The sequence below is a fragment of the Spermophilus citellus genome, assembly GCF_964194105.1.
Source record: "Spermophilus citellus genome assembly, chromosome: 9".
In the NCBI taxonomy this organism is placed as follows: domain Eukaryota; kingdom Metazoa; phylum Chordata; class Mammalia; order Rodentia; family Sciuridae; genus Spermophilus; species Spermophilus citellus.
In genome coordinates, this window is record NC_138191.1 from 21,203,982 (window position 1) to 21,215,306 (window position 11,325).

The 11,325-nt window shown below is 47.9% G+C and overlaps 1 protein-coding gene and 1 pseudogene across 2 annotated transcripts; one reads left to right on the forward strand and one right to left on the reverse strand.

Annotated features, from left to right (window-relative positions):
* The first annotated feature begins 205 nt into the window (after positions 1-205).
* Positions 206-1,961, forward strand: LOC308656641 (tropomyosin alpha-3 chain-like; annotated as a pseudogene). Its single transcript has one exon. The product of its transcript is annotated as a tropomyosin alpha-3 chain-like (transcript).
* A 4,664-nt stretch (positions 1,962-6,625) lies between these two features.
* OLFML3 (olfactomedin like 3) lies at positions 6,626-9,875 on the reverse strand. Its single transcript, XM_081307542.1, has 3 exons — positions 9,239-9,875; positions 8,232-8,517; positions 6,626-7,932 (listed from the first exon to the last, which is right to left on the reverse strand). The coding sequence occupies exons 1-3, from the start codon at positions 9,350-9,352 to the stop codon at positions 7,112-7,114; spliced, it is 1,221 nt and encodes a 406-aa protein (XP_081163668.1). The 5' UTR covers positions 9,353-9,875; the 3' UTR covers positions 6,626-7,111.
* Between the last annotated feature and the right edge of the window lie 1,450 nt (positions 9,876-11,325).

Sequence of the window (11,325 nt, forward strand, 5' to 3'; positions counted from 1 at the left end):
TGGATTTACAGGTCTGGAACACAAAATTCTGCAACTACAAAACATTATTGTCATGTGCAATTGGACAGTAATAAATATCTGTAAGATGAAGTGCAACCAAAGCTGTGTTGAAGGATCTGTCAAAATCAAGAGCAAGATTAAGTTTAAAAAGTCAGGAGAAGCGGCTGCAGCGCCGAGAGGAGGCAGAAGGCAGATAAGGAGAAGCCGCTGGGTGGGCACCATGGCTGGGATCACCACCGTCGAGGCGGTGAAGCGCAAGATCCAGGTTCTGCAGCAGCAAGCGGATGATGCCGAGGAGAGGGCTGAGCGCCTCCAGTGGGAAGTTGAGGGAGAAAGGCGGGCCGGGAACAGGCTGAGGCTGAGGTAGCCTCCTTGAACCGAAGGATCCAACTGGTTGAAGAGGAGCAGGACCGTGCTCAGGAGCGCCTTGTTACTGCCCTGCAAAAGCTGGAGGAAGCAGAAAAAGCTGCTGATGAGAGTGAGAGAGGTATGAAGGTTATTGAAAACCGGGCCCTAAAAGATGAAGAAAAGATGGAACTCCAGGAAATCCAACTCAAAGAAGCTAAGCACATTGCAGAAGAAGCAGATAGGAAGTATGAAGAGGTGGCTCGTAAGTTAGTGATTATTGAAGGAGACTTGGAACGCACAGAGGAACGAGCTGAGCTAGCAGAGTCCCGTTGCCGAGAGATGGATGAGCAGATCAGACTGATGGACCAGAACCTGAAGTGTCTGAATGCTGCTGAAGAAAAGTACTCTCAAAAAGAAGACAAATATGAGGAAGAAATAAAGATTCTCACTGATAAACTCAAGGAGGCAGAGACCCGAGCTGAGTTTGCCGAGAGATCGGTAGCCAAACTGGAAAAGACAATTGATGATTTGGAAGATAAGCTGAAATGCACCAAAGAGGAGCACCTCTGTACGCAAAGGATGCTGGACCAGACTCTGCTTGACCTGAATGAGATGTAGCGCTCCCCAGTCCTGCCCTGCTGCTGCTCCTCCCTCTGACCCTGACTCCGCCTGAGGCCAGCCAGCCCGAAGCTGACCTTGAAACTGAGGGCTGATCTTTAACTGGAAGGCTGCTTTCTCCTTTCAACACCCCCTCAACCCCCTACCCCCTTGTCTTTTTCACCAAACTGTCTCTGCTTTTTCCCAGGGATTCCAGCTGGGCTAGAGGCTGAGCACCTTTGGGAACAGCATTTAAGGGAATGTGAGCACAATGCAAAGTGTCTTTAAAAGCATGTTGTGATGTACACATTTTGTAATTACTTTTTTTGTTGTTACAGTAACCATTTGTAAAACATTCCAAATAATTTCATAGCTCTGAAGCAGCAATCTAATTCCCTTCTCACTTTTGGAAGGTAACTTTCCAGCCTAATCCCTATTGCCCTCTCCTTAGAGGAGGAAAAGAGGAATGGGCCTGCCTTACTGAGAGCCAAACAGAGCCCAGGGAAAGACTCTACTATGGCAAACCTCATTGCTCTGTGCAAAGTACTAGCCAAACCAGAAAGGTGATTCCAAGAGGAGTTAGCCAAAAATAAACAAAAACCTTGCTATTCAGGTTTTGTTTTATTTTTAGCTTTAAGGTATCTGTAGACAACTGTATTCTTATTTTTTACTTTTTTTCATCAGAAATGACCAAATTAACATGGTGAGACCTCTGAGACTTTTTGTTTTTCTGGTGCTGGGGATTGAACCCAGGGCCTCGTGCTTGTTCAGCAAATGCTCTACCACTGAGCCATATTCTTAGCCCTGCGACCAAATTTTTCTCCCATCTCTACCCACTTCCCAAGTGTTCACAGAATGGATCATGGGCCCCTTAATCTTGCGTGACCACTTAATTGCTCTCCTGCTTGCTTGAAAAAAAAAAAAAGAAAGAAAGAAAATTATGTTTTGGCCACTGATTTAGCCATATGAACTCATCTCATCACCCTTTTCTGGGTCTGAAGCTGCTGTATCTAAAAGTGCCATCTCATTGTGCTTTGTATCAGTCAGTGCTGGAGAATCTTGAATAGCTTATGTACACAACTTTTTAAATTTTATATTATTTTGAAACTGCATCTTTGGGGTGGGGTACCTGGCCACCTCGTTTGGCTGTGAGAGTCCTGCAGTCTGGGCTGGCAGTGTGCTGATCTTTCAAAGTTTCTTTCCCAGCCCAATCCCCACTTTTTTAGGTGAGGTTTCGTGAGGTCTGTTAGGTGTACATCCTGCAGCTTATTGGCTTAAAATGTATTCTCCTTTGTTGTGGTCTCTTTGGGGCCAGTTGGGAGAAAGACAAACAATAGTGCAACTGTTTTGATACTGAATATTGACAAGTGTCTTTTTGAAATAAAGAACCAGTCCCTCCAAACAAAAAAAAATAAAAAAAAAATAAAAAAAATAAAAAGTTAATAGTGATGGCTACTAGGGACACATGCTGGATAACTAAAATATCTTTGAGAGAAGGCAAAAGCCAGCTTGGGACTACTATGTAAAACTCTCTCTCACTTTCTCTCTCTGTCTCTGACACACACACACACACACACACACACACACACACACACACACAGAGTTTCTGGCAGAGCAGAGCTGGTCCAGGCACAGAGGTGGAGGAGATGATGGACATACCTTGCTTTCTTCTCTGACAGTTGGAGCAAGACACCTGTCAACTCTACTGGTAATGCAGAGAGCTGTGATAAGAAACAGGTGCCATTTCCCAATAGTGCTATCAGCTGGGGACCGAGCCTTCTACACATGAGCTTTGGAGAGCCCTTAAGATCCGAGCTATAACTACCATGAGCAAACAGAACAGAAAAGAGTAACTGAGCAGGCTGGGGGTCTGACTTGAGGGATCCTTGGCAAGATGATTCAGAACAGGGCTCCCACAGTTCTTCCATTAGTCCTCTGAGTCCTCTGGGAATAACACTCTAAGCAGTCATTGTCCCAGCAGCCCAGGGGATAGGGTGCTTTTTTTCATGGAGAGAGAAGGGAGGGAAGGTGAAGATGAGGAATTATCTTTGGGTTGCAGGAAACAGAAACCCAGTCATAGTAACTTAAGTAAAAAAACAAACAAAGCAAATAAACCCCCAAAAGGGATATTTATTTTAAGGATTCAGGCATTTTGTAGAACCCAAGAGGGTTCTACTGTGAGCTCAGGAGGGACGGCTGGAGCCAGGCCCTGAACACCAGCCAAGATCAGCGGCTCTCCCCTCCTGCCTGTTTCTGAACATCACCTGGCCCTGCAGTCTGGCTTTCACTGCCTCTCAGCGAAGGGCAAACACTTCCTTGGATCTAACATCTCAGTTCTGTAATTCTTAATCCCCAGGAGACAGAATTTGATTTGTTCCTCTTGGGCCACACAGGTATGGACAGGGAGCAAGGAGGACATGCTGGAGTGTTCTGAAGGGAGAGGTGTTGGACCAGAGGTATTGTCAGAAACCCAGGCTTTGATGAGAAGGGTCTGGGGGTTCTTCTTTTTTTTTTTACTTTATCACCCTGTCCTTTCAATAATACACTGGCTTCCATATTTCTAATTCTTCTGTGCAGTTACTAAGTCCATAGACCAAGATTTAATTTGTGAAGCTCTGCCTTGAGAGAGCAGAAGTTGAAGAGCAAGTGGAGAAGAACTACCCTCCTTGGTGGCTGAGGCAGAGGAACCCGGAGGCTGCAGCAGCTGACAGGGCTGAGCTTGGCAGGAAACCCTGCTCTCTGGCCAAAGAAAGCAGAAGACGTCCCTGGGTCACACTGCAAAGCTGTCAGAGAGAAGCTGACAGCAGGCCCTGAAGAGGCCTATCCTGAAGGTTAGGAGAATTGCCAACAGCCCAAGAGCTCTCAAAAAGAGCATGCTTTGACATAAGCCAGGTGGACAGGAAGCAGTGCAAAAGGGCATCCCTGGGAGCCTCAGGGAGGGGCCCCGTACAAGAAGAGTAACTGAGAAGGGATCCAGAAAACCCTGAGGCTAGAGGAGGAAGAAAAGGAGGGAAAAGGTTTGGTTCCTGTTTTGCTCTGGTCCCATCCCAGAGGAAACAGTGACAGCTGAATCAACAACTCCATCCTTCATATCTCTGCCCTCTGCCTCCCCACCATCCAGGACTCTGACGACACTGGCTACAGGCCTCGACTCAAAAAACCAGATGAACACTTGGATTTCTACTGCAGGCAGGAGCTAAGACCAGCATCGTGGAGGTGAGGACATTGAGAACAAAGGGGAGAGCTTAGCAGGTAGGGCAGGAAACCCTGACCCTGGGGGATGAGGGGACGCTCTCAACCGTGTCTTGTGATGGAGAAGCAACAGTTTGACCAACAAGCTGGGCGTCAGTACCTCCACAGCCATGGCCATTCCTGGCTCCTGATGCAAACCTCCCCCAGCCCCCCTCCTGGCTGCTGACTGTCCTAGGATGGGGCTGGAGACAGATGCAGAACTTGGACTTTTAACCTCTTCATCCTCTATTAGGGTCATTGCCTTCCGCAGTCTTTTGTTCAAACAAACCAGAGATTTCCACCAAGTGACAGGCCAGGGAGGGTCTGAGAAGGGGTGATGAGGCTGATGAAGCTGCTTTTTGACCATAGGAGTCAGCTACCCAGGCTGTTTCTTTGAGCCTCAGATAATTTAGTTGAATGAATTTGGACAGTTCACTGCATCAGCCCACATGGTTCCACTCACCTTCCAAAATGCCTCTGAGGGCTGGGGATATAGCTCAGTTGGTAGAGTGCTTGCCTCACATATACAAGTCCCTGGGTTCAATCCCCAGCACCACCAAAAAAAATATCTATATATAGATATGGATATACACACACACACATATATATACATAGCTTCCAAAAATAGCACTAGCTACAGAAGCCAAAAAGGAAACTTGAAAAGTAATAAACGACAAGGCCCCAGAGATGTCTGCCCTTTTAGAAAAGTCTGAGTGAATTTCTCCAAGGAAAGTTTAAGCAAACATTTTTTCCCTTTCTCATTGAGGAATCAGGCAAAGAAAGACACCACAGAGACAAGCACGCGCTTGTGTGAGCAGAAGGACCAGGTCTTCATGGGATTGGCATTAAAAATGTACTTTGTATACTTGTTCCTTGAATTGATGTCATCTACACACAAAGTATTGGAGCTGTTTCCCTGTCAGGGTCACCAAAAAGCCACCCGGATATTTACTGCTATTTCAAGGAAACTCCACAGACCCAGTCCCACCCTCTAGTAGCTCCCCATCAGACATGGCCAGTCACACTGGGAAGCCACCAGTGAGCCCTGCCCCTGCACACGTGCACACACGCACACGCACACATGAACAGTCACACACACACACACACACACACACACACACACACATGTACACTGTCACAGCACCACACTGCAGTCCCTGGTCGCCTGGACCCTGCTCTCCAGGCCTCCACTGAGAACTCCCTTTCTCCTCCACACCCCTTCCTGTGTGCCCTGCTCTGGAGCCAGATGTTCCGTGGGCAGACCCCTCTGTGGGCTGACAGGCGGTGATTACTGTTGCCAGCCTCACATTAGGAGAGAATTGAATGGGAGTGAGCCCCCTCCGCCCCGGCTCCCTACAATAGAGCCTTTGTGAGGTGCCTCCCTGCCTTTCTTTCTCCTTCCTCACCAACCTACATCAGGAGCAGCTCTGTCTGAGGAGAAAAGAAAAGAAGACAAAAGGAGGATGCAGGCCCTGAAGGATCCACCCTGTCCTGGGCGGAGGGAGGGAGGACTGCACTTTGGAGAGAAGACTGTGTTCCTTCCCCCTCCAGCAAGGATAAATAACCCAGAGTGCTCCCAGGGCTACCTCAGGCAAATGAGGCTAGTGCCTTTTGTCCATCAGGCTCCTGCGTGCTAAACATGGGGACAGTGGTGGGGTGGGGGCCATCGTGCAGAGATCAGCAGAAGCCTGAAGCTCCCCCGCCCCCCAGATCCTGTTTTCCCCAGATCGCCATGTGCAATCCTGTGCCAGAGGCTGGGAAGGGTTAAGTTCCCAGTTCTCCAGGACAGTCTGCAGTCAGGTCCCAGGACTGGGTTGCTAGGTGGAGTGATGCGGTGGAGAGAAGGGGATGTGTTGGGGAACTGGTGAGACCAACATCTGGGATAGCCACTGCCCCTCCTCCAGGCCCAAACCGCAGACGCTGTGGCAGCAGGAAAATCAGAGCGGTTCAGACCAAGGATTGTGCAACCCAGCCCTGGGGAAGAGCCCAGAGCTGGATGTGGGAGTTGGGGTTTAGGGAGAGGGACAGAATCCACTCCAGAGGTAAGACTTAGTCTTCAGTAAAAACACATGTACTCTGCATTCTGGTTTCCACACTGGACTACAAATAAGAAACATCATTTTCTGGTTCAGAATCCTCTATCAGAATTGGAAGGGCTGCCCTAGGTCCCAGTGTCTTGTGGCCAGAGGCACGGCGCCACTGGCAGTTCAGGGATGGCTGCTGTGGTGGCTGGTGGGTGTGGAGGCAGGCCTTTTGTCCAACCTCCTAAAGTGGCGGGATTCTGCTGCTTCCCAGGCGCCTCACAGTAAAATCTGTAACCAGAGAAGCCCTTACTCTTGCAGCTCAGGGAGCTCAGCCAAGTTCCTAATGTGAGAGATGGGCGGGAGGGATAAAATGATGGGCCATGTGGAGAACTTGGTATGAGGTCTACCCAAACACACACAGGAGAGGAGGAGTGGATTTTTCTTTTAATGCAAAATATTGCTATACAAAATGATGCGGAGAAATCCCCATTCTTCAGACACTGGAGAGATTTTTTTTATAAAGGAGACAGGGCAGACGTGTGTCTCTGTTTTCCATTCTTCTCCCCACTGGGTCATACTGAGGGCAAGAATACTGTAGCCTGATTCCTGGCATTTTCCCATGAGGGAGGATCAGAGGACTGGGTCTGGGTCCTTTAGGGCCTAATTTGTGGACAGGGGGAAGGAGAACAGGAGTGAATATTTAGGATTTTTACTCTTTTAGCTATAAAAAGATTTCTCAAGATCTGGAGTTCCATATGAAACAAAGGAGCTGTGAGAATTTGGTTATTGTTGGTTAAAAAATAGGGGATCTGAGGCATAACTTGCCTATATTTGAAGAATGAAGAGCAGGAAATCTAGTAGGGATATAAATGTATGGGGATAAGAGATGCAGAAACGACCAGGCTAGCTGCTCAAATTTCCTCCTCTTTCTTCCTCATCTCCAGCTTGTAGACAATCTGGTAGCCATCATCCCAGGCATAGAGCTGGCGCTCACGGGGGTTATAGCGGAGGCTGGCGTGGGCACCGTATCGACGGGGAAAGTAAGAGAGAGCAGCCTGTTCAGGGGTCAGTGTCCCACTGGCATCAAAGGAGCACTGGATGCGGGCCCGACTGGCAGGGCGCGTGTTATAGACGACATACAGGGTCCCACAGATGACGAAGGCAGCCTCGGCATTCTCCCTGGGACATGGCGTGTCCCACTGCTGCTCTGTGTCCAGTGTCTGTGGATCTAATTTGGCCAGACACAAGTGCCTGTCATCCTCCTGGGTGGCATAGACTGCCCAGATGCCCTCCTCATCAGCTGCCAGGTCAATGTAGGTGTCTGTTGTCAGCGCATAGGGGGGAATCAACCTCTCTGCGGGGAACACTGAGCTGTCCACCACTGTTCGGTTTGCCAGGTGGAATTTGATGAGTTGCAAAGTGTTCTCCAACTCACTACCCCCTCCAGGTCCTCCAGGAGGCCTCCGGGCATAATAAAGAAAGCCACCATATACCAGCTGCCCCGTGCCTACCCAGGGGAAGGGCACACGAACTCTGGAGGCTTTCCGGGCAGCCATGGTAAGGGTGAAGTCACGTAGCCGTGGGAACACAAAGGCTGTGTCGTTCTGCGTTCCATCCAACACGTAGATCTTTTCTGTTGGCCCCAAAGGATCCTTGGTCCATAGACCCGCTGGGCCACCAAACCGCTTGAGGATCTTCATTGATCTCACCTGAGAAATTGTGTAGCCACAGTCTGGTGGAGAAGGAGAAAAGGAAACAGAGGCAGGAGTTAGATGCCTACAGTGAGGACTCCAGCTGGGTGGCCCATCTGGGGAACAGCTGGCATCCGCTCTGTGGATGCCTCCAGTCTTAGGGAAGATGGAGAAAGACAGGACTCCAGAGACCCAGGTCTCTAGAAACTCTTCTTAACAAACTTGTCATTACAGAGATTTTTCCCTCTAACAGATTCCAGAGGCCACAGTGGACTGGGACAAAGAGAAAAAAGTAAGAAAGTTTCAGAAGGTGTGAGGGACCCGCTTTGAGATCACCTACCTGTCACCATATCGTACTTCTCATTTCTTCTGCCTTTGCCTTTGGTTCCAGGGCCTCCGTTCACCTTCTCATCAAGCTCTACACAGGGTAGAGCTGGGTTCTGGGTCTCCAGATAGTCCACCTCTCGTTCCAGACGGTCCACTCTCCCCGATATGGTGTCAGCCTCGGTTCTGAGTGCCTCCCGCTCCTTCTCTGCCACCTCCAGCAGGGGCAGCATCTTGTTCTTGAAGTCCCGCAGCTCAGCAGCATGCCGACTACTTTGGTCCTGGCACTGGGCCAGCCGTTCCTGAAGGGGTGGGGGCATGGGGAGCGAGGGTGGGCTGAAGGGTTACCACTCCCAGGCAGGGGGAAGCCAAAGCAGGGAGTCAGGAATGGGAAAAGGAGCAAACTCAGCTAAACATGCCCTTCCACTCCCGCAGAAAAGGAAAGCAGATGTTCAGAGGTGCTCAACGTGCAAGGAGCATGGCTCAGATTCACCTAGGCCAGAGTCCTTGGACTTGTTCTCTCTGAGCAGTGCCATCTGGGCCTCTAGGGAGGTTTCAGTGCATGAGGGTGAGAAGGGCTCTCTGCTCCATTGTGCAATTCTCCTCTTGGGAATTAAGATGCTGTGAACTTCGATGTGTGTGGGGGGAGATGCTAGGGACTTGAAACCGTTTTTGAAAAGGAGGATAGGAAGTTGGAGATTCTCTGGGAACCTCCAACTTCAAAAGAATCATCAGCTCTTCTTTAAATGCATTCCCTCAATCCTGGCCCTTATTTCCACTCTGTCCTTTTATCCCTTCTAACCCCAGGGGTAAAACACAAAGGTCTATCTGCTCAGGAATTGCTCTACGTGAAGAAAGATCAAGGCTTGTAATTTTGAGGCTCATTTTTATTAAAAAGCAGAATTTTCTGTAGCTTCTCACAGAGCCTTGTCTTACCATTCCCAGAACCCTGATGAACTGGTTGAATCAACAGAAGATATTGCATCCTCCCAGGCTGGGCTAGAAGAGAAAGGGGTCCCTCACCTCTAAGGCTGCAAGTCGGCGTTCCATGTATTCCACAAGGTGGTGCTGCTGTCCTTGAAGGGGTCCGGACCATGACAAAAGGATCAGGACGAGGAGAGGAGCGCTGGGCCCCATGGCAGTCTAGAGAATGGGGCCAGAGTAGAAAGAGTGTGTTGTTGGCCTCTTCCCCTGAGCCCGTGGGTTAGCCATGGAGGCGGGGCGGGGGTGGTGCCTTTGCTCTGTGATCTCGGGTCTCTCTCACTACTCTGGAATGCTTTCAGGCTCTCGCAACCCCCACCCCCTCCTTTCCGCCAGGACTGATCAAACACAGATGGCCCCCTTGCACAGCAGCCAGAAACCTTAACCACCTCCCACCTCTCGGCTATAGGCTCCTCAGGAAAGGAAAGAGATGGAAATCTGAGGGTAGAGGCTTTCTGGGGAGTGACAAAGGGAAAGGAGTGAGCTGCAGGAGGCGGAGACCCCAAAGAAAACTCATCAAGCTCCATTCCGGCTCCTGCGTTTCAGGAGAGCGCTTCCAGAGCTGATTTGTAAGAAACTGGCATCATTAATCCTCCTCTTCTCCAGCAATAATAGAGTGCGTTGTCTGCCTTGTTCAGTGGAAGGTGGAAGCAGAGGCGATGAGCTTTAAGGGGAGGCGGTGGGAAAAAAAGGTCTAAGTGGTCAAGTGGAACTTCTTCTATAGCTCGCTGGCGCCATCTTGTGCTGAGCACCTGGTGCTGTGTGTCTCATGATTAATGGTGAAACCAAGACTTTACTCCATGTGGAAAATTTTCCACAAAGCATGCCAAGTGAATTCAATTTACAAGAATTTTCTTCATTAAAATGCAGGCTTCCCTACATACTACTCAGTTTCTTTAAGAGCTATGCCAGCCTCTCTTAACCCAAAGATGAAATAAAAGTAAAACACCAGGGGCTGGGGGTGTAGCTCAGGGGTAGAGTGCTCGCCTAGCATGTGTGAGGCACTGGGTTTGGTCCTCAGCACCACATAAAGATAAATAAATAAAGGTATTGCGTCCATCTACAATATCTTTATTTTTTTAAAAATCTGCTCTGTAGAAAATAATTCATATTCAGTGGCTTGTGTTGTGCATTTCTTATTAAAAAAAAAAAAAGTAGAAACACCAAAAAACAAATCATTGAGAGGTTGGTTAATAACTTAATTATTTGGAAGTGAGAGTAATAGCAGAGCTATTCTACATGGCTCTCCAGGGATATTCTCTTATCAAAACTGCAGAGAGTTCAGCAAGTTCATACTATTTTACATTCACTGGTAGGGGGGTGGGTCTGAAAAACATTATGTTGTAGTCTAAACCAAAATAAAATAGACTTTGACCTTCCTATTACTGAAAGAGAATAGACTGCTGGTCATTTCTCTTGATTAGGGTTGAAAAGGGTATTCCTAACAGCTGCCCATTTCTGTATTCCAACAAAAGTTGCAGAAGCCTAAAATTGATGCATCTTATTTTATTCACTTTAGAATCAAGAGAAATCTAATCAAAGTGCTCTGTCTCTAACAGTACAGCTCCAAAAGAGGGAAAGCATCTTCCTGTGGTGACTCTATTTTCATTCTGCTACCTTAGATGTTTGGTAAAACAAAGTTAAATTAGCTTATCTCAGAATCTTCTACATTTTTAAAAGGGTCAGGTTCAGTCATCTTATCCTGGACCTCCATTCTTGGGAAGAATTCCTTACCAAAGGATATTTGTTTCCATTATGTAGATTTGCATGAAGAATGAAATTGTTCTATGCTCTACTAATGTTCAAGTGCCGTGCGTTTTTAGCCACTCCGAAAGTGTCATTTGTTGTACACTTTTGTCCCCTTATAACAGAAGTAAAAACAGCCACATGAATCAGAAAATTTACCCATTTTATTGATGCATTGCAATTGCTCTACATTTTACCATATTATGTAGAAAATACTGAAAATACAAGCTACTTTGTAAAACCAAAGACAAACATTGAATCCAAAGATAAACTATGTTTTACACAATGGACCCTTTTCCCGGAGTTAGTATTAAATTTTAAATATCTATTTCTTTTGTTAAAATGATTATTTTACATACTCCCTAAGTACATCTGCATCACAA

What these genes read in the sequence shown, in the direction of transcription:
- OLFML3 (XM_081307542.1), bottom strand. Translation starts at nt 9,352, where the DNA reads ATGGGGCCCAGCGCTCCTCTCCTCGTCCTGATCCTTTTGTCATGGTCC. An exon ending in GCCGACTTGCAGCCTTAGAG is followed by an intron (nt 8,518 to 9,238) that starts GTGAGGGACCCC and finishes CCACCCCTTCAG; the next exon opens with GAACGGCTGGCCCAGTGCCA. An exon ending in GAAGTACGATATGGTGACAG is followed by an intron (nt 7,933 to 8,231) that starts GTAGGTGATCTC and finishes CTTCTCCACCAG; the next exon opens with ACTGTGGCTACACAATTTCT.